We start from the raw sequence: 23,006 nt of genomic DNA on the forward strand, positions 1-23,006 counted from the left end.
TTTCCCCTTGCCAAATCAACCCTCCCACAAAGAAACACTGTGCTGACAAACTGCCAAGTGCTGCATTACATAGTTCTACTGACAGAAACACACAATTCCAGGATATCAGGAAGGAGCAAGATGGTTAGTTTGAGTTAGTTGCATGAATAAGCAGATTCAAACTTTTCACTTAGCATAATGTTTTGCAGCAGGGAGGTGCCAGTTCTTTTGGGATCTCAGAAAGGCACTGGCACTCAAAGCTGGTTAACTAGGTTTGAGTAAAAGATGGAAACTGCAACACTGGACAAGCCTTTCCTTGTAGATCACAGCACACTGTGCAGAGCTCTCATTTGTGGTAAGGTTTGCCAGCCCCAGGATTGCTACTACTCTTTTAGAGTCTTGCTCACAATACAGATTCATCAGTCACTCATAGCAGTCAAGCTTGAAATGTGGACTTAGCTTTGAAGAGTACCTTGGACCATATGCTCCAATATCCTTACCTCAATAGACTTACAATTCCTGAACAGGTGTATATAATATTTCAGATGGACAAGACAATACACTAGTCTCGTACTGAATTCATGCACATTTATTGTGTACACACTGATTAATTACACTCCTGCATAGAGCGGTCACATGGTGTCCACGGTACAGAGACATATGCCTGAGTAATCACAGGCACTTTGCTACAGTGGGTTGGTAAGTGCTCTCAGGCTGTTCAGAGTGCACCTGCGTACATGAGAAGGCAGTAAGCCTGAGGATCACCAATTCCTTGCACAATAGTCTTCTGGCTGCACCACTCCACTCCACTCCTTGATCCTCATGCATGCCTTCACACCTATGCCACTCCAGTGACAAGGTGAGTGACTTGCCACACTACGTACAGAAGTAGTTTTGGATATTCTCACTTAAGTATGCCTCTCTCCTCTGTTACAGTAGGTCTCACATGTACTGTTGAGGGCTGTAAGTAGGGAACGGGCAACACGAGTAACAGACGTTGGCTTGGTTCTCAACCCTGCACAAAGACATGACACGAGAAGCTTGTCCACACTCCAGAGCACTCCCAACCCTGGTCAATACAAAGTGGTGTTATTCCCTTGCATTGTGATCAGCCATGTCACCCCACCCTTTCCTCCACGTCCATTCAAGCACTTACTATGGAGGCTTCACCAGACAGTCCAGTTGCCAAACTGGTATTTCAGGCATAAAGTTCACGATTATGGGTGAGGTTTAACAAGGTTTGACATGCAAAGGACTCAACAAGGGTTGTCAGCGACAGCAGGACACAGAGTAGCGCCCACTTTGTACCTGTAAAGCATAGTTAGAGTTTGTACAGTGCATGTTGGAGCTCTTATTTTTGAGCCTCAGCCTGTTCTTACAGAATAAAAATCAATGGCTGCTGGAGTTCAAGCTACGATCTCAGATGGTATCAATTCCCAATTTTTTCACAAAAAAATATTTGTCAGGTAGCCATACCTTAATAGATGTCTGCCTATTAAAGGAATCCATCACAGAAAAGAGAACAGAAGAAAGAGTATATTCTAAAAGAGCCTCAGTTACTATCAAAATACGAGAGTTTACTAGAAATTGCCACAAAGTCCTAGAAAGCATGTCCAAGTCAGTTACTGAATAGAGTGAGGATTAAAAACCACATGCTGAATATTTGTAGGGAAAGGAATGCTTTCTAGCAGGTGTGAACTAGCAAAGCTAGAAGTACAAACAATCAAGAAACTCTGGAAAGTTGAGGTTAACTCTTGGCTATGGCACAGACTCATTCTGCAAGCCCGGGCCTGGGCCAGCCTTGCTTAGAACCACCAGAGTTCCACAGACTTCCAAGCATCATCAGATCAGGACCGATATTTCTTTAACCTCAGCTGCTCATCTGTAAAGCTGGAGTAAAAACATTTCCCACCTGTCAACCCTTCTCTGTCTGTGTGCTTCAGATCGTAAACCCTCCCAATAGAAGCTGGTACTTTACATGCACCTGTGCAGTACATCACACAGCAGGGCCTAATTTCACAGGGGTTCTGTAAACATTGTCCTAATACAAACTGATCATAGTGAGTTTTGATAGGGCAGCCTTATTTTTTTTTTTTTTCTAAAGTGTTGATCAGCTGTTATAACTGTATACACAGAAAAATTATAGACATCTCCAGAACAGATATAATCCCCCCTGGAGCTGGGAGGCAGAGAATCCTACACCTTTTCCTGGAGATTCACTTTTTCAAGTCATTTTATGAGCTTCCTACTGGTAAGTGCTCACCCTTGTCATGGCAGAAGCTCTGAAGTTGAGTGGAGGAAACTTTATCGGAATCCCTTTGCCAGTGGCATCTCCGGAGGAAGGAAGACAGCATATTTCACAGTTTACAATAGTCTTCCTTCACAGGGGCTGTCTGAGACCTCTTGTCTGCAGCAGATAAAAACAACCACACACAAAAAAACCCAACAACAACAAAAAAAAACCAACACCAAAGCCTAAAAGCAATATGCCTGTAAAAACTCCAGCCTAAAAAAAGACTGCCTCTTTTTGTTGGCAGTATTCCCTTATGCATCACTGACATGGGGCTCTTTTTGGTTTTTCCCCGGGAATTCTGCCATCCACCAATTGTATTTTTATCTCCTTTTAATATAATGGAAGATGAATACAAAATGCAAAATTTTCAGAAAAAAAAAAGAAAGCCTGAAAAGCATTTTCAAAAGCACACAACTGAGAGGTTAAAATCTCTTTATTAAAAGTCAAAGGCACTTAAAAACATCAGCCCTGTTGTTCAGGAAGACTGGAATTCCTGTGAGCTAAAGCTCATATTGGATCCTAAGTTACACAGGTATTTGAGAAAAAATACTTCTGATACAGTCACTTAGGTTGAACTGCAGTATTCAAGCTAGAAATGCCATCCAGCTTGCCTCTTAGCTCGTTTCCAGCTAAGTACTGATTTACTCTCTTCTCATTGTTATTTCACATTTGTACTTTTTTAAATTCCTTTGCCAACTGATTTGAGAATATAAGAGCCTCATTTCTTGTGCTGTACCGAGCTGAGTGCAGTTGTCCACTCTCCTCCTGTGCTACATGAACACATAGTTCCTTAAAATTAATCCAATTCCTCTCTGCCAGAAAAATGGGAGACTCTAAACCTAAAGTCAAATGTTTAGAAATGTTGAACACCTTTTGTTCTTATACACTCCAGACCTCCATTTCCACAAGTGAAAGCCCAGCTTTTTTACAAGTGAACGGGAATACTTCAGTGTATAGTTCCCTTACAAAAAGAGGTGCCTAACAAGGATTGTCTAGCAGCAACTAATTTTCCAGTTGGAAGGTTTACTTGATAAGCCACCAGGAGACTTAAAAGGTAAGGCTATATAAACACATTAGGAGCAAGAATAACAGAAACCAGTCAGGTCTGCTGTCTAAAGAAGGACAGCAATTGACAGAGGACAAGTCAAATGTAATTTCTTTCTGTACAGAGAAAAGTTAACAGATACTAACTGCATAATGCTATGCATTGGGAAGAGAGAGCGGGTCAGAGTACAGAAAGACTGGAGTGAAGACCAAGTTACTGTTTAAGGATCCAAAACCTCAGTAATTACCTTTGAGATTATGGGAAAAGGTGTCAGAGGGCTGAGAAAAAGCAAATATTGCTTCTCTGTATGTAGGAAAGGAAGACCAAGGTACTTAGAAGCCAGGCCTTCCACATGAGCACCTAGAAAAGATACTAGAACCTACTGAAAAATATTTAAAGAAAACAATTGAAAAATCAGCAGAAGGCTACTGAGCTGTCAAGAAGAGCTGACATTGATACGATCGATTTATTCTTGGCAGATCAATCTAGTTTGTACTTCAAGGCTGAGTGAGTAACAAGGAAACAATACTGCGCTGTAGTTTGCTATAATTTAGACTTTTAATACTGTCTCATAAGACATTTTCATAAGCAAACAAGTGACGTAGCACTTAGCTGAAATCACCATAAAATGAGTATGCAACCCATGTAACCACTACTCAAAGGGTAGTTTTTCAAAGATCCCTGTCAGTCTGAGAGGACTATACAAATGAGCCCTGCAAGGGCTTATCCTGAACTAACTTGAGCTAATTTAAGTTGGATGCCAAATTATCATCTAAAATGCTTAGAAAATGTGCAGATGACACCAGGCTTTGAGAAACTGCAAGAGTTCTAAAGGACCAATATAGGACTTAAAGATTTGGAGAAATTAGACATGCGAGCCAAAGAAAGGAGGCCAGATCAATAGAAACAAACATAATGGTCTTAATGAAAAAAAATAAAATAACAGAAAGAAACTGGGAAACTAATGGCTAGGTAAAAGAACTATAGAAAACGAACTAGGGGTTATAGCAGATCACAAATTCAATATGGGTTAATGATTTTTGTCATTTTTAAAAATAGGAAATGATGTTCTGATATCTATGAACAGGAGTGTTTTCTTTAAGACAAAATTGCAATTATTCCATCCAATCTGTCATTGCCAAATCTGGTGTATTGCACCTAAGCTTAAGTACTGCAATTTTAGAAAGCCACAGGCAGACAAAATACAATCAAATCCTGAGCAACACAGTTGATACACGATTTAGAACAAGATCCCAAGTTTTATTCTCTTTTGGAAAAGAAACTAGGACCATCTCACACAATCTTGACATCTTGCAATAACAAAAAAAAAGGAATTGTTAAGATTCACTGATTTTATTTCTTACGAACACCCTTATTATGTTTGCTTCCCTGAAAACACATATGAATGCTTGTCTGACTTGTAAGGAGATTGTAAGTGATCTAGCCTTCCAAACTATCAGCTCTCCACAGATCACAGTTCAAGTAACACATGCTTAGAAAATATGGCTTATGTGCAAACACATTAACTGTTTTATTCCCACCCCACTGTAGAAAAGGGTGATAGAGGAAAGAAATCTATGCAATCTTCTAAAATGCCAAAGGTATTTTAGAGTACTTAATAGGCATGTGATCAACAATTCTTTATGTCCACTTGGTGCATAACAAGTAGTGGTTGGACTGACTTGTAGCGACGAGGTTTTAAAGAAGATTTTTCTAAATAAGGAGGCCACAAAATGCTTAAACAGTTTTGTAGAGTCTAGCTTTCTGATGGAGATTTTTAGGTCTTGGTTTGAGAAACATTTGTCACCATCTTTATCAGTAGCTTATGAAAACAGGATGCAGTGGGAAATTATTTTCAATTATCTAAAATTCTCTGTTGAACTTGCTGAAATCACAAAAATAAGGGAAATACAGGATACAGTGGGATCGCAAGTAACTAGAATATATACATGTACCACTGCACATATAGAAAGAGACAGACATTCATTTTCCATGTCTTTTAAAAAGAATGGTTCTTTATCTACATTATAAGATTACATCTGCATTTACATATTTCTAAGTCCTCCTTTTTAAACATTTTAATGATGCTTTTATGTCAACAGACAAAAATAGAGAATTAAGGATCTCCAAGTAATCCAGTTCCATCTCTCTTCTAGGAGCTATATTTGTCATTCCTAAATTAAAGCACTTAAGTATTTAGGTCAAAATAGTTTGTATAACAGACATTTATCCCATGGCAAAGAGCTGTAAGACTACTTGAAATTCTGAAGTCAAGGAAAAAACTCCAGCTTCACTCACAGTAACACTCAGTAGAAAAGTAAGAGCTTTAGCCAGCCTTGAGGGGAAAAGGAGTTTTGGTGCCAGTAGTGAAGATGTTTCCTGTTTGGAGAGGAGCTTGAAACACTAATTCTTTAAAAATTCAGAGACAAAAGTCTAAGGCACAAGTTTTCCCCCAGGTCTAGATGGGAAGAAAAGATCATTTCCAAAAACGTACTCATCCCTCAGCCTCTGTGTCTCATTAAGTGTGAATAAGGTAGGCAATATAACGGCTACAAAGAAGCTGGAATTTCTCAGGCTGCGTAAGACAGTCTCCACTCTGTCTGGAGCGAAACCCCAGGAGCCAGAAAATCTTATCTCCACTTCTCATTTCGGGAACTCTCTGATGTGACTCATACTGCTCAATTTCCTCCAAACAGGCAAAAATACACATTCAAGAACCTAACCTGAGGCCAGGGATCACTTGAACTGGCAAGGTGTGATTCAGTGCATTGAAACATGAAACAGAACAAAGGAGCAGAGAAAACAACTCACATCTTGAGTCAAGATAAAAGCAGGGATGGTCTCAACATTGCGCATACTTGGCTGCTTGCAGTTGCAGGTGGAACTGGTCCCATGCAGAACTTGATTATTTCTAATTTTACTGTTGGAAATTATGGCAGAGAAGCTCTGGGAGCCTTGCCATACTTCATGCATATGTAAGAAAGAATAACTATATAGCTCGTGCATAGACCCAGCACTGTTGATTTTGCTGCCCAGGTCTGTTCCACAGTCCCATACTCTCGGCAGATGTGACACTGATGGGGATGCTGGCTCTGAGGATGAGAACAGTTACAGCTTTCAGCAAAGAGGAGTGAGAGGAAGTTTCAAGATTAGGAGATTAAGTAGGTGGTTGGTTCTGTAAAAGTGGTCATCATCAGAAATGGTGCTGAAAATTCTTTGTATAGCTTCTGCCTAGCTCTCTTCCCAGAAAACACTGTTTCGACTTACCAGACAGCATGTGAACTATCAGTAGCACTGGAGTGCTGACATGACCTTCCATTTTCCATTTGTTCTGTTATGAGGGAGAGACTACAAAAAAGGATGAAGAGGGCAGCAGCTTCACTTCATTACTAATACATCTGACCACCAGTTTATGAACTCCAAGCCTCAAGTCTGTTCTTTTCAGTGCTTAAGTCAGTTTCAGGTAAATAATTTTTATACATCAAAGGACATAGTATTTAACGTGTTTGAGTCCACAACTAAAACAGTGTTCAACAACAATTTTTTAATTATTAAATATCTCATAACATCAATATTCTAATTTCTCAGGTTTCTCCATAAGCTTTCAGCCCAAATTGCCCATCCCAGGAGCTGTACTACTCTAGGAAGAAACGCCTCCTAAGCAAGCTTCAGAGAAGGCCAGTACAGATATTCTAGTCCTTATTTTTTTACTGGGAAACTAGTAGTAAAGAAACTCTCCAAGTGTTATCTGCAGCAGATCATAAACTGGAGTGCTACACTTTTGAAGGAACTGGAAGTTTTGGATGATGTACCTAAAAGGCACTTTGGGTGATACTGACCTCTGTATTTAAAGCCAAGCCCCAGAGACTGTCATACCTGTCTGATGCCATTTATAAAATCAAGCAGCAGAAAGGTCCATGACCAAAGCTACCAGCATTCTGTGGAATAAGATCTTATCACTTGGTATATGAAATCTTCAAAGCAGAAGACCAAAGTGCAAGGAACAACTGCACAGGACTGAGAAGTAAAACCTGACCCATGAACAGCAAGCAAAGGCATATCATTCATACCACTCATGACTTTTCTCAGTCAGTAGACCATGAGAGAACAGAAGTTCTTCAGTTAAGTACTCTTCCAGGAGCATTCTAGCCACTCCACCACGTTTGCCACAACCATACCATCCAGAAATTATTCCAAGAAGTTTATTTTTATCATCTGGATAAGCAATTGCTTTTCAGGGCAGGCATGTTTAACGTAAGATCACTAGTGGAGCGTACTACGATTAATGCATATAGTAGTTGTTTCAAGAACAAAGAAATTCATCACTAACATTGAAAGCAATGGCGTTAAATTTCTCAATTTTATCGCTTCCCGGACAAAAACCAGCACCACAAGGCTTTCTAAAGTTCCAGTTGACTGGTGTCAAGACCATTAGGGCTCTCCTTATTTGCTGGGCCTGCAAACAACAAACTTCCCAGTGAAGATTTTGCTCTTCTGACACTTCTAGACTTCTTGACTCATCAGGAAGGGTGAGTATCACCTACCCTGAAATTGCTGCATTTTCATCTTTGAGCCTAAAAAGCAATGCACACAGCCATGTTTCTCAAATGCAGAGCACGTACCCCACCCCCACACCCTATCGATAACCTTTCATGAAAAGTTGTCAAGCACTGGAACAGGCTGCCCAGGGAAGTGGTCAAGCCACCATCTCTGCAGTCATTTAGGTGCTTAGGGAAACAGTTTAGTGGGGGACTTGGCAGTGTTAGGTTTACAGTTGGACTCTGATCTTAAGGGTCATTTCCAACATAAATGATTGATTCTATGATTCTATATTTATCCTTCCTGATGCATATTAGTTGTGGTTTCTCCTCTCATTTATCAATAAGTATTTATTCATCTTTTCTAGTCACACATGATTGCAATCAGTAGCAGAGTCTAGACCACAGAAGTAATAATCAGCTAAGATTACTTTCACAACAGGTATTGGATCAGCAGGAAGTGAAGGGATTGTCATTTATCATCTATAAAATAATATTGGGCCTGCATGCAACATTCTTATTTGAAGCAGTTAAGAGTTCAGTTTATTTGTACTTCTTCTAAGCAACAAAATACCCCCAATTAACTGGGTACATAAACTACAAAGGAGAAGTTATCCTAGCATCAAAACAGAATGAAAGATCCAGATTTATGCCTACCTGAAGATAAATAGATTAGGAGTGCAGTTGATAAGCAGATGAGGAGTGCAGTTGCTTTATGCCCTCTAGAATCAGACAGACAAAGGTTTACCTAAACGTTAAGTCAAAGGAGATCCATTCTTTCTCTATTAACAAAACCAAGAGCAAATACATTTGCTTAGATGCTTAAAGCAATGGGAAAAGAATTCAGAACAAAATTGATCGTATTGTAATTTTTCATCTCTTATTCAGGTTGCGACATCAGCTACTGAAAATACAAAATAAAAGTTAGACCACCAGTTTGCTTTTATCCTCTAAGGCAGGATTCAGTTTTCTTCCCCTGGTGTAAACAGTGTACACGCCCTTGTAAAGGCACTTCCCTCACTTACTAGGGTATGTAATTTAGTAACATGGAGTAACAAGAATACATTCCTACATATACCAAACACTACTCTCTAACCTTGGCACTCACTGAATGCCAGCATTTGGGAAAGCAGCTCTTCATTCTTTTGCTCTGCCTACGATGTCCCTTCTCTCAGAGCAGAGCTATTGCTATTGCCAAACCAGCCCACAGATACGAATATTAGTAGATCACCACAAGAAGTAAAAACAGTCCACCTTTTTCCTTCAGTCTATACCCACAATTCTGCTAGTAAGAATTCATACAATTACATCCTACATCCATTTTTTCTCCTTCATCCTGATTTTTTCCTAGGGAACTGCAATCCCAACACCACGACTAAGGTTTCCCTGTTGGGTACCTCCAGCTCTAAAACCACCATTATAAATACCCTCATATCTCTGCTCCATGAACACTAATGCATGAGTTTATCTTGAAGAAAAGCAGCTACAGCTGAAAGGCCCTTATATTCAGGATGTCATATATCCCACATAAACGAACTCTGATCAATGAAACAATCCATTCACGCTGTTCGCCTCTACAGACCACAGAGTAACAGCTGGGACTCACAGAATCCCAGAACGGCAGGGGTTGGAAGGGACCTCTGGAGATCATCTAGTCCAACCCCCCTGCCAGAGCAGGATCACCTACAGCAGGTTGCATGGGATCACGTCCAGGTTTTGAATGTCTCCAGTGAAGGAGACTCCACAACCTCCCTGGGCAGCCTGTTCCAGTGCTCTGTCACCCTTAATGTAAAGAAGTTTTTTCCTCCTTTTCAAGTGGAACTCCCTGTGCTCCAGTTTGTGCCCGTTGCCCCTTGTCCTGTCGCTGGGCACCACTGAAAAGAGCCTGGCCCCATCCTCTTGACATCTACCCTGTAGATATTTATAAGCATTGATAAGGTCTCCTCTCAGTCTTCTCTTCTCCAGGCTAAAGAGCCCCAGGTCTCTCAGCTTTTCCTTATAGGAGAGATGCTCCAGTTCCCCTCATCATCTTCATGGCCCTCCGGTGGGCTCATTCCAGTAGTTCCCTGTCCCTCTTGAACTGGGGGGCCCAGAACTGGACACAAGACTCCAGATGTGGCCTCACCAGGGCAGAGCAGAGGGGACACAGAACCTCCCTCAACCTGCTGGCCACACTTTTTAATGCACCCCTGGACACCGTTGGCCTTCTTGGCCAAAGGGCACATTGCTGGCTCATGGGTAACTCGCTGTCCACCAGAACTCCCAGGTCCTTCTCTGTGGAGCTGCTCTGCAGCAGGTCGAGCTCCAACCTGTACTGGTGCATGGGATTATTCCTCCCCAGGTGCAGGACCCTACACTTGTCCTTGTTGAACCTCATTAGGTTCCTCTCTGCCCAACTCTCCAGCCTGTCCAGGTCTCCCTGAAAGGCAGCACAGCCTTCTGGTGTATCAACCGCTCCTGCCAGTCTCGTAGCATCAACAAACTTGCCGAGGGCACACTCTTCCTTCATCCAGGTCATTGATGAATATGTTGAACAAGACTGGACACAGTATTGACCCCCTGGGGAACACTGGTAGCTACAGGCCTCCAACTAGACTCTGGCCCACTGATTGCAACCCTCTGAGCTCTGTCCTTCAGCCAGTTTTCAACTCACGTCACTGTCCACTCATCTATCCCACACTTTCTAAGCTTCCGTATGAGGATGTGATGGGAGACAGTGTCAAAAGCCTTGATAAAGTCAAGGCAGGCAACATCCACTGCTCTCCCCTCATCCACCCAGCCAGTCATGCCATCATAGAAGGCTATCAGATTGGTCAAGCATGATTTCACCTTGGTGAATTCATCTTGACTACTCCTGATAACCTTCTTTTCCTCCACATGCTTAGACATGACATCCAGAATGAACTGTTCCATCACTTTTCCAGGGATGGAGGTGAGCCTGATAGGCCTGTAGTTTTCCTTGGTCCCCTTTCTTGCCCTTTTTGAAGGCTAGAGTGACATTGACTTTCCTACAGTCCTCAGGCACCTCTCCCATTTGCCATGACCTTTCAAAGATGATGGAGAGTGACTTAGCAATAACATCTGCCAGCTCCCTCAGCACTTGTGGGTGTATCCCATCAGGGTTCACAGATTTCTGGATGTCCAGTTTGCCTTAACAGCCTCTAACTTGATCCTTCTCCACCAAGGGAAAGTCTTCCTTTCTCCAGACTATCTCTCTTACCTCCAGGTTCTGGGATTCCTGAGGGCCAGCCTTAGCAGTAAAGACTGAAGCAAAGAAGGCATTCAGTAACTGACTTCTCTGTATCCTCCATCACCAGGGCACCCACCTTTATTCAGCAGTGGGCCCACATTTTCCCTAGCCTTCCTTTTGCTACCGATACACTTGAAGAAGCCCTTCTTGTTGTCCTTGACATCCCTTGCCAGATTTAATTCCAAGTGGGCCTTAGCCTTCCTTGTTGCACCCCTGCATACTCTGACAACATTCCTATGTCCCTCCCAAGTGGCCAGTCCCTTTTTCCACATTCTGTAAACTTCCTTCCTCCATTTGAGTTTTTCTAGAAGCTCCCTGCTCATCCATGCGGGTCTTCTGCCTCCTTTGCTTGATTTCTTACTCATAGGGATGCACCGATCTGGAGCATGGAGGAAGTGATGCTTGAATATTAACCAGTTCTCCCCCTACCTTCTAGAGCCCTAGCACATGCGATTCCTCCAAGTAGGTCTTTGAAGAGGATGAAGTTAGCTTTCTTAAAGTCCAGAGTTGTAACCCTACTTATTGCCCTGCTTCTTCCATGCAGGATCCTGAACTCCATCTCGTGGTCTCTGCAGGCAAGGCTACCCCCAACTTTCACACCCCCAACCAGTCCTTCTTTGTTTGTCAGCACAAAGTCCAGCAGCACATCTCTCCTCATTGGCTCCTCCACCACCTGTGTCAAAACGTTATCATGAATGTTCTGCAGGAACCTCCTGGCCTCTGTGTGCCTAGCTATGTTGCTTTTCCAGCAAATATCGTGGTGGTTGAAGTCCCCCATGAGAACCAGGGCCTAAGAATAATCACCACCTGCACACCATTCTTCTGTCATGCCCCCAACATATGCTATAAGGCATGGACACTAAGGGCAGGGAAGGACAACTAAAGGACAGCAGAGCCCTGAAAACAAACCTAGAAGACTGGTTTCACTGACCAAGGGGATTCTAGGGGGGAGCATGTGTTCAGTAGTTCAAAAACTAGCAATCCTATGACAGGCAGGTGATATTTATAGTCATTCAGAAGGAGAGCTAGGAAAATGATACCTCCCAGTAGGAAACTCTAGACTCTAGTAGTTCAAAGAGTAGAAATATCCCATGAAGTCCCCTCCAAAGAAATACTTTTCCAGGTGCCTATTAGAAATTCGTGTTTAAGTATCAGGAAACTAAAGAAGGCGATCAGAAGTTTTCCATGTATAAAGGGATAAAGTTGGTACTAAAAACCCAAATGGATAAAAGCCATCTGTGAGTAAATGTAGACTGGAAATTAGGAGGAAGTTTCTAGTCAGCAGAGCAACAAGGTTATAAAACTGCCTTCTATGAGTAGCAGGAAAAAACCGTTCGTTTTCATGCAGATCTCGTTCAATTTCTGAAAGGCATCATAAGTGCATTATTCATGAAAGCAAGGTATAAAGGACACAGCGGAGGTCCTTTACACTCCTTCATGCTGGAGGTTGGATACTTAACCTTCAGTGCACAAACCAAGCTGCTGACTTCTGAACTGACTGTATATACAAAGATCCAAAAGATGTTAATATCAAGAGAGATAACGTTATTATCCTGCATTTGTTCTGTCTTCATTCATCTGAAGAGCTGCTAATCAACAGCTGTTGAAGAAAAATCTTTGTTTAAAGCCTATTAAAATGAGCGGGCCAAGCAGCAAAGCAGACCTGTGATCTTTGATGTCCTGACAGTCATAACTTACACCAGTGTATTTCATTTGCACCAGTGTATTAGGCATTCTTCTGCTTAACTCAAGGATGTACTCTCACTCTGGGATAAAAAAAAATTGTAAGTACAGCTGACAGTTAAGCCTCATTTTCTCTTGTGTGAGTTACAGGCGATGGAAATTACCTACTTCAAAATTATTTTCTTAATATTTTCCTGTAATACAACAATGGGCCAAATATATCCTTACATCTTGTGCTCTGCTGTCAAAGAGCTCAATAAAAGGAAAAAATTATAAAGCTGGAGTTCAAAAAGATTGTTTCCCTTTTCCTGGCTCTGATAACCTGGATTGGCCTAATGGCTTGAAAGAATCCCGCGAGGAGCTTCACTGCAGCCCAATGTATATTTAACACATTTGCATAACAGCAATATTCCTTTTCTAGTCATCTGCTGTTCAGAGTCTAAATAGCAAAACAAATACAAGGCTGTTTTGACATTAATATACTCCTGGCTCACAGGTTTTTTGCCTATTCTTAAATGAAATGTTACATTTGATCTTGAACTGCAATCCAGTTTCCTCCTTTTAAGATATCATGCAAGTTAACCAGTACAGCCTAGGCACTGAAAGCAAGCTAGAAATAGCAGACCTGAGATCTGTACAGTAAATTGATCCTGGGTTTTGGCAGGATAAGCCAGTCAGATCTGAACACTGTGTTTCTGCTGCTACCTGAACTTGTTCAGTTACAACTGGCTTTGATATCTCCATATACAGCTGCTGTACAGCCTCACCTTCTCTTCCCCATCCTTCACATCAATCCAAATTACTCAAAAATTCCCCTCAAAGCAAAGCCAAATTAGCTTTTAACCACAGATCAGAAAAATCTCATGAGCCATGCACAAGGGCTAACTCATTTGGGCATTCAACCCAGGCTTTTCCAGGGATCCTTTCTGTTATCAAGTTACTCTGAAAGGGAAGCCAGTGTGTTTCCTTTGTAACTGTCAGTTACTGCGTACTAAACTTTTCCACTTGGTGACTTTAGCTGAAGGGTATAAAACACAACATAATGCAGGAGAGTCAGCTCAGATACTCAACTTATCTGAATGGTACAGTGTGAATGAAAACGCAATTAAGTCTCAGAGCTGGACTCCTAACATTCAGCCCAGGAGAGGAGTTGAAATGCTGTACACAGTGCTTTGCATGAATTTTAAAAGTAGGTTCATGACTCTTCTGATTGCAAATTACTGTTACTGACTACACAGAATAGATCCAGAGAAACGGAGGGAGAAGCTATAAACCTTTCATCCTCAAGGATTCTCTTTTGTGAAGATCTAATGCATGAAAACATTTTAGTGGGAAGTCCATTTACACATTCACAAGCGCACACACCTAAAGTAAAAAAAAAAAACCAAAAAACAAACTAACAAATAAAACCCACCAAACCAAAATCCCTGTTTTTCACTGCCTTTCTGGTAATCTTAGCACTTGAATTTCATAGAATAGCCCATGTTGGAAGGGACCTCAAAACATCACCTGGTCCAGCCTTTCATGGGAAAGGGAGCCTAGATTAGAGTATCTAGCACCCTGTCTGATCACATCTTGTGAACCTCCAGTGATTTGCCCTGCTTTGTCCATGCACAGTTTTTTTCAGTGATATTTAAAGGGAAGGCTAGCGAGAGGCTCAACCTTTCTGCTCTTATAGCAAAGGTTTTAGGAACGCAAGTAGCAGACAGGAGTCCTATAACAGCCATCTCAGGTATACTCACAGCAAGAAGAGAAGGGAAAGAAACAGGTCATAACTGCTTTGGAAATCCTTAATAAGAGACAACACCCGCCTTGTTCTGCTAGCGCCTGTGCCTCAGGAACTCCTAGGGACCTATCACTTGACATAACTACAGTATGCCATCTGTTTTATCGCAGATCTTCTATACAGGCCCTAGCTGGACTGCCAATACACTGAAAGAAAATGCAGCTGCATTTATATTACCCACTTGTGCTTTTCTCATAACACATTTAAGCTACTGATTTGATTATTCTCAATTTTTTTTTAGTATTCCTTTAGCACATTCTTCTGCTGTTAGGTTTGATACTGGCATATAACTGGATTCTTTAAACTATATTCAGAATCTGTATTTGTTGAAAAACTAGCATTTAACATACACATGTAACAATCCATGTGCTTAAAGACACAGTTTTCAATTTTTTCAGAAGAAAACCCTAACCTGAATTATAGTTCGAGCTACTGAGTGGTATAAGACTAGGGGATATAAAGACTTCAGTTAAGTAGCTAGTTTTGATGTGTCCAGCTACTGCTTACATTTAGTAGACACTCCAGAGTTAATTTTTAAGGGCACTGCACTCACAAATGGAAACCTCCTCCAAGATTATTTGGAGACCATTTGTCCACCTCAGTAGCCAAAAAAATATGAAGCTCTGGGAAATATATTCACAAAGAATGCTCAGTATCCATACACACTTCCTGAACAAAGCAATTTTTCTTGAGCGGTGAGGACATATAACAGGGAAGAAAAATGTTTCTAGAAAGTTACCATAAAAAGATACAAATATTGCAGCTTTAATGCCACCACAAAGCCAACTAGAAATGCAGTTAAGTGTGACAACAAGAACGTATTTGTCCCCTATTAGCAGTTCCCATCATCCAAATATTTCACTTGATACACAGGAACCCATTCCCTTAGCAGGAACACTCACAGTGTCTGTTCACCACCTAGTTTCATCAAACCTGTAGGAATATAGTAACACTGGCATCTCCATCATGATCTCAAATTGAGTTGACATTTATTAACGCTTTCAACAGTTATTGAACAGAAAAAGCATAGTCACAGGACTCTTATAAAGGATGTAATAGAGAACACAAGGATATCATCTGCTTTATCCTTCTTAAGACACTCAGGAAGTACTTTCAGATGGTAAAAGTATGACACATATCAGGACATCTCATAGCTTTATGCCATGGTTTAAGCCCACCCAGCCAGCAACTAAACACCACACAGCTGCCAGCTCACTCCTACCTGCCCCCACCCACTGCCCACAGTGGGATGGGGAGGACAAAATATTACCAAAAGGCTTGAGAGTCGAGGCAAGGACAGGGAGGGCTCACTCACCAGTTATGGTCACGGGCAAAAGACAGACTCAACTTGGAAAAACAACATAAACTTAATTTAAACACCACTACCAATTTACCAATCAAATCAGAGTAGGACAATGAGAAACACAACCACATCTTAAAAACACCTTCCTCCCACCCCTCCCTTCTTTCCAGGCTCAGCTCTGCTCTTGAATTCTCTACCTCTTCCTCCTCCCCAGCAGCACAAGTGGATGGGGAATCGGGGTTTGCAGTCAATTTGTCACGAGTTGCCTCTGCTAGCCCTTCCTCTTCAGGGGGAGAATGTCTCACACTCTTCCCCCGCTCCAGTGTGGGGTCCCTCTGATGGAGGGGGGACACAGCCCTCCATGAACTTCTCCAACATGAGTCCTCCCCACAGGACTGCAGATCTTCACAAACTGCTCCTTCATGGGTCCCTTTGTCAGGGTGTTGTCCTCCCAGCAATGGGCTGCTCCAGCCCAGGTTCCTCAGAGTCAGGGCCTTCTTCAGGTGCAGTCACCTGCTCCAGCATGGTGTCCTCCACAGGCTGCAAGTGGGCATCTGCCCCACCACTGATGTCCATGGGCTACAGGGGATCAGCTTGCCATCTCACCATGGGCTTCAGGGGAACCTCTGCTCCCACACACCTCCTCCCATCCTTCCTCACTGACCTGGGTGTCCACAGGGTTGTTTCTCTCACATCCCCCTTCGGTGGGAAGGGCTCACATTGGAGAAGTTCATGGAGGACTGTGTCCCATGGGAGGGATGCCATGCTGGAGCAGGGCAAGAGTGTGAGGAGTCCTCCCCCTGAGAAGGAGGAAGGAGCAACAGAGACAACATGTGATGAACTGACTGTAACCCCCATTCCCCTGCGCCACTGAGGGGAAGGAGGAAGAAAACTTGGAAGCAGAGCTGAGCCTGGGAAGAAGGGAGGAGTGGGGGGGAAGACGTTTTTAAGATGTGGTTGTATTTCTCATTATCGGTGGTGGTGGTGTTTAAACTAAGTTGATGTTGTTTCCCCCCAGGTTGAGTCTGTCTTTTGCCTATGACCATAACTGGTGAGTGAGCCCTCCCTGTCCTTTGTCTCAACCCTTGAGCCTTTTGGTTATATTTTCTCCTCAACATCCCACCAAAGGGGGCAGGGGGAATATGCAAGCAGCTGCATGGTGCTTTGTTGCCGGCTGGGTGGGCCTAAACCACAACACAGATGAGGAAAAAATGCTGGCAACAATTACCCTTGTGACCTGGCTACAACTACTCAAGAAAAATACCCATTATCCTATCTTAATTATCATTGCATGGGTTTGCTATTACCTGATTTGAGATATTTACAATACTTTTCCTAAGAACAATGTCTTTTAGGACTCCACTGTGAAAAGTCAAGATGTCACTTGGCCAAATAAACCCCTTAATTTTTCAGAAAAAAAAAAAAGCACCAAACTCACTGCCACAGTTAGATATGAGTAAGCTCATTATAAAAGGAAAGTCCCTCCATGCAGTTTTTTTGGAGACAGGCTGTCTCTGGTTTGAGACCCCTGTTGCCCCATGCCATCCTCTTTGTACCCCTGAGGCCCACAAAGTGACACATGAACAGTTACTGCCAAGAGCAGGGGATTTCTGTCTTTGGCCTAAAAGCCAACAGGAAGCTCCTACACCTCAGTATGGCATAGAAAACTACTTTTGGATAAAGGGGGTGCTTGGGAAGACAAAAGCATTAAGGAGAACAGGACAGACGTTTGCTTTACTTATTACTAAGTCACAAACTTATCCGCTCAAACTTACATCAAGACAGATGCCTGCTCCCCTTGCTGAGAACAAATTCCTTCAAAGTTTAGCTTCTATCTGAAGCATGTCATAAGCATTTCCTTTCCCATCATTGCCCTTGCTCATCAGTGCTACTGTTGTTCGTTGCTAGTTCCTTCTATACATCATAACTAAAATAGGGCAATAAAGTTTTCTACAGCCACACAACAGTTTTCTGTACTTTAGGAAATTAAATATCCTATTACAGTTAAAAATAGAGGCAAAATTAATTCAAACAAGCAAGCTCTATAAAACCTTCTTAATGCTATAGCTCTAGCAAGAAATAGATAAAAGCATCAGATATTAGGGTAAATCAATAGACAAAACAACCAGGGAATAAGCTATATACACAAAAAAAACCCCTCAATCAAAACAAAATTAGACTTCCTAGATTACTCAAAAGAAGCTTAAAGAACTAACACTATAATAACCTTATAGGCCTTTACTACTGAACAAGACAAGCTTGAGCAACTACCTCAACTCTATAGGACTCTCTCAGCCTTATAAGCCTAAAGCACACCTCACCCAGACACAGATTTTATCACTTTCCCTACCTGTCTTGGCAAATCCAGAACAGCTGAGGCAGTAGGCCTGGTTTCTACTTAAAGTCCTTCTTACCTCTTCAGCTCTTAAGATATAGCTAGGAAGAATTTAGCTTACCTTATCAGGGTTCTGGCTAGTTTCCTCACAATGATTGTGCTACTCTATGCCCCAAAAGGTAACAAAAATAGTATCTGGAATATAAAATATTAGAAATTTTTATTAAGGCTTAGGACTGCTAGTGAAGTAGCTCAGTAAACAACTTTAGTTGTGAAGCAATAAATTGCAAAACAATTTCAAATAAACAAATTACATGTATCCTCTTAAGTGCTTTTAAGTGCTATATTTCAATGGTACGTACTTTACCGGTTTTTAATGCATTACATCTTAGTTTATATAGCACCCTGTTCATATTCAAGCAGTGGTTTTATTTGTAAAACTACTACAGATGGAGAAAGTCACATTAACAACGATTTACCTCCTGTATGTATTAATGGAATAGCTGAGTTGGAAGTGACCTATGATACATCACTTATGGAAACTCATTTGTGGGGACAATCTGCACCTTTTTAAAAAAACTCTCTAGTCTTTAAATGGTAAATATTCTTTCTTTTTGGAGTAACCACTTGATATGAGACCATGCTCTTACTTCAACACCACGAGGAAACAATTCTTTTTCCTTCAGTAAATATTACACTCAGTTTTCAGTAAGTTGGTGTGTCTTAGCCATTCTAGACACCTGTGTCTCCATGACGAATCTGTGCAGAGCTTGCTACCTCATCAAGTGGAACCCATAAAATAAGGTGAATAGGGGGTAAATGTGCATCTCCCATATAATATATGTAACGAGTAATCTATAGATTGACGGGGTACTAAGCTCTACCTGTCCACGACCCTTCCCTCCGCGGTACAAACGCCTTGCCTCGCAGCGGACCCGTGATGGCGGCGCAAGGCCCAGATCGCGGCGGGGGAGAGGCACGGACACGGGCACTCCTAAGGCCCCGACCGGCCGCTTGAGGGGGTCAGGCACGCCTCCACCGTACGCCCCCTCCCCGCTTGCGGGGAGAGGCCGCCGCGCCGGCCCCGGGCCGGGCACCCTCACGGCAAGCGGCCGAGCTGTGGCGGCGGCTGCCCCGCCCCGGCGCGCGAGCGGCGCCTTCCCGCCAAAGACGGAGGACGGCGGCGGCGGCCCCGCCTCCGCGCGGGGCAGCGGCGCGGCCCGGTCACCGGGCGGGCGGGCGGCAGCGCCATGGCGGCGGTGCGGGACGTAGAGATCGACCCCGAGGGCACGTTCAAGTACATCCTGGTGCGCCTGCAGCGGCCGGGCGGCAAGGAGCAGCGGGACATCGTCCGCGGCACCAAGGCGGCCGAGTTCCACAGTGGGTGCCGGGCGGCGGGGGGTGGGAAGCGATCGTTAGCGGGGGCTCCCCGGCAGCGGCCTTCAGGGGCGAGACGTTGGCCGCGGCCGCCGGCTCCCAAGCGAACCTGAGGCGGCGGGGGAGCCCCCGGCCTGCGGTGGCTGGTGTCGGCTCAAAAGCCCCTTTTTTTTCCCCGATATAGGCGCTTGGTGTGAATGGGAAAAGCGGGTCGTTACCTCTCTGTCAGATGCCATTTCCAAACCTGATAAACCTCATTTAGGAGAAGGAGATGTGTTTGCGAAGTAAACTGGGCCTACAGGAAAGGTGGGGAGGGACTCTTCACCAGGGAGTGCAGTGACAGGACGAGGGGTAACGGTTTCAAACTGAAAGAGGGGAGATTTAGATCAGATATTAGGGAGAAACTCTTCACTGTGAGGGTGGTGAGGCACTGGCACAGCTTGCCCAGAGAAGCTGTGGCTGCCCCCGCCCTGGCAGTGTTCAAGGCCAGGCTGGATGGGACTTTGAGCAACCTGGTCTAGTGGAAGGGGGGTTGGAGCTAGATGACCTTTAAGGTCCCTTCCAGCCCAAACCACTCTGTGATTCTAAGTAAAAAAAAAAAAACTGAAATTGAGAACTTCAGTTACAGGTTTTCTATGTCTGTCAGGAGAAACCTCCCACTCTTGCAGGTGAAAGAAGGAAACTGGAGTAAAAATGAGCGGGAAATAGCTGAAAAGAAGAGTTCTAGAGGATTTGATGCCTACTGCATATTCTAATGGATCTAACCATTCTTCTTATGCAGATCACATATTTGAAAAAGTAAATCCTGAGATGGAAAAGCTGGGATATGAGTGCAAATGCCTTGGAGGAGGGAAAATTGACCATAATAGTAAAGACAAGAAAATTAGAGTATTTGGGCTCTCTACAGTAAGTGCATCTCTTGTATTCCTTCAAATCCTTTCATCTCTGATGTTCTGGGATTTTTCTTCTGTAGTATGGTGACTTTCAGAAATTTGAATCACAGTGTAAACTTTAACTGGAAAACTTGTCTGGCTAACTTGTGAGAGAGATTAGAAAAACACTTTCTCTCTCTCTCTCTCTCTCTCTCTAATATATATATATAATTTTTTTTTTAAGGGCAGGAGACCAAAGCAAAAATAATTAGATAACTTAATGCTCATATTATTCCACGTTAAGTTATAATCAAGACTAAAAATGGAAGTTAGCATCTCTTGACTCAGAATCTTTTTGTCTTACTGCCAGAGCAGGAATAACCTGCAGGGTCCTGATCCAGCTGTATTGTGAGCTTTATTTGCCAATAAAAATGTTGGTAGATGACCAGCTAAATTGTGATTGTGGTTCTGTGTATGTGTTGAGTGAGAAGAGTAGAACCAGTGTAGGTGTGGTGAATTTCTAGTAGGTAAAGATGTAGTTTCACATAAATGCATTTTGTGGGAATAAAAGAAACTTCCAAGAATACGGAAACTAGAGCATTTTTGTTACCCGTTACTGTTCTGTGTAAGTTCGATTGCTTTATGAAAGACTCGGTAAGTGGTAATGATTTCTTGAATTTAGGGAACATGCTGCAGTCTGTTTCTGTTGTTGCTCTGTGTTGAAGCATAACTGCTTCTGTAGTAATACTGTGAGTAAAGATTCTAGGCTTCTAATGTAACAGGAAGAAAATAGTTCTATTAAGTTCATTTAATTTTTTTATAGAAAGTGATGATTACTTCAAACCTGCTCACCTTAGGTTGAGCCTTGAATGTGTTAACTGTTTTTAAATGTTAGTGCTGCTTTTGTTCCAAGATTACTCTTGCCACTCGGAATCATAAAAAAGAAAAAAAAAGAAAGAAAGAAAAAAAAGAACAACTCTTTAGGATTTGTGTGAGGTGGGCAGGCAGCGTATGATGCTTATTCTACTAAATTCTTGTGATGCAGGTCCTCGTCATAACTGCATTTTTAGATGAGGTTTGACACCTGTATTATTAATTCAGCTGCCAGTTTAGTGTTAGAGGCAGTGGTCAGCTCTTGCTCCTGTAATGCAATGACTATGGAAAAAGCCTTGTTTCTCTGCTTTTGGTACCTTGATGCTTACAGATGAGCACCGTGTAAAAGCAGAGTTTTATTTCTGACAGGCTTCTGTCAGGCAGAGACCTGGAGGTTCAGAAACCTCAGTGGCAGGTCAGCAGTTAGTGTGTTAATTAAATTGGTTTAATGCTTCTCTTTAAGATTTGTTGTCAGACTCTAAACCAGAACTGTCTTGGTGTTTTATGAAAACCGGGGGAATAGTCATTGATTTCTTTTAAAGTAGATGCTGCGCTATTATTTGCAAAGCTGGATGGGGTCTTCAAAGCCATTACCAAGGCAAGAGTGATCTGCAGGTCTGCTGCTTTACAACTCACAGTATAAACCTGCAGGATTTTTGACATATTAGCTGGTATTTTTGAAAAGTTTGCATTTTATAATGCACCATGCAGTTTCACATGAAATATTACTGGAAAAAGAAAGTAACCTGTAAAACACAGGTTTTTAATCAGTAGACTGTACTGATGCGCAGCAAAGCCTTTTTGACAGGGAAAAACTTACTTGTAGTTCTGAAATAAGAAATGAAGATAACTACAGTCATGTAAGACAATAATCAAAAAGCACCTTCTACCACAACTGTCTTAAATTTCAGTGAAAGAGTAACACTGTGATCAGTGATTTAAATGAGTGTTAAAACTCATGTGGGTTATCTGACCTTGGAGTTGCAGTGGCTGAAGAGCACAGATATTTAAAAATATGCCATTACCAGTGAAGGCAAGATTGCAAATAAATAGAACATGAAGACTGAGTTTTCTTTAGTGACTGGAATAGTACTCGGATGTTCACACATGTGGTGGCTTATTCCCTTTTCCTTCAGCTGAGTCAAATCAGTTGTTTCTATGCTTATACATTAAAGAGGGTCAATGCAATCTCTGTGGTTAAAAGAATATTCAATAAATAGCATGGCTGAGGGGTTGGGAACATTTCAGAACAAGCTTTCTGCGGGAGAAATCACAATGTGAAAAATGCATCCTCTATTACTTAATACTGCTTGGCCCCATCTCATGTATTTTCTACAGCTGGGGTTGGGGGAGTAATTGAAGAGGAGAACAGAAAAATAAAACAGGATAATGCAAGAATAACTCTTTTGGAACCTATATTTGATTTGTATGTGAACTACTTGAAGTACCAAATCATAACCAGGTAATTTGTGTTGACAAGAACCGAATGGTTCTGTGGCCTTTCTGCACATGTCTAACAAACCCTTGTTCTTTCTTGCAGGGCTATGGAAAAGCAGATCATTCGGTGACTGCAGAGATATTGAAAAAAGTGTATACAGATTATGAAATTACATGGTCAGATGACAAGAAATAAATCAGCTACTTATGAACACAACAAGCAGTTCAAAACTGG

At 42.3% G+C, this 23,006-nt stretch overlaps 1 protein-coding gene across 1 annotated transcript; it reads left to right on the forward strand.

Annotated features, from left to right (window-relative positions):
* The first annotated feature begins 19,462 nt into the window (after positions 1–19,462).
* Positions 19,463–23,006, forward strand: LOC104341936 (14 kDa phosphohistidine phosphatase). The gene is made up of 3 exons (XM_086463245.1): positions 19,463–19,592; positions 20,371–20,495; positions 22,875–23,006. The coding sequence occupies exons 1-3, from the start codon at positions 19,463–19,465 to the stop codon at positions 22,965–22,967; spliced, it is 348 nt and encodes a 115-aa protein (XP_086319371.1). The 3' UTR covers positions 22,968–23,006.

The sequence above is a fragment of the Leptosomus discolor genome, chromosome 3 (assembly GCF_034619465.1).
Source record: "Leptosomus discolor isolate bLepDis1 chromosome 3, bLepDis1.hap2, whole genome shotgun sequence".
Classification (NCBI taxonomy): Eukaryota; Metazoa; Chordata; class Aves; order Leptosomiformes; family Leptosomidae; genus Leptosomus; species Leptosomus discolor.

Bases quoted from the DNA above. Each gene is read 5' to 3' on its own strand.
- LOC104341936 (XM_086463245.1), top strand. From the start codon at position 19,463: ATGGCGGCGGTGCGGGACGTAGAGATCGACCCCGAGGGCACGTTCAAG. The intron at 19,593-20,370 runs GTGGGTGCCGGG...CTTCTTATGCAG, and splicing joins CAAGGCGGCCGAGTTCCACA to ATCACATATTTGAAAAAGTA. The intron at 20,496-22,874 runs GTAAGTGCATCT...TCTTTCTTGCAG, and splicing joins GAGTATTTGGGCTCTCTACA to GGCTATGGAAAAGCAGATCA.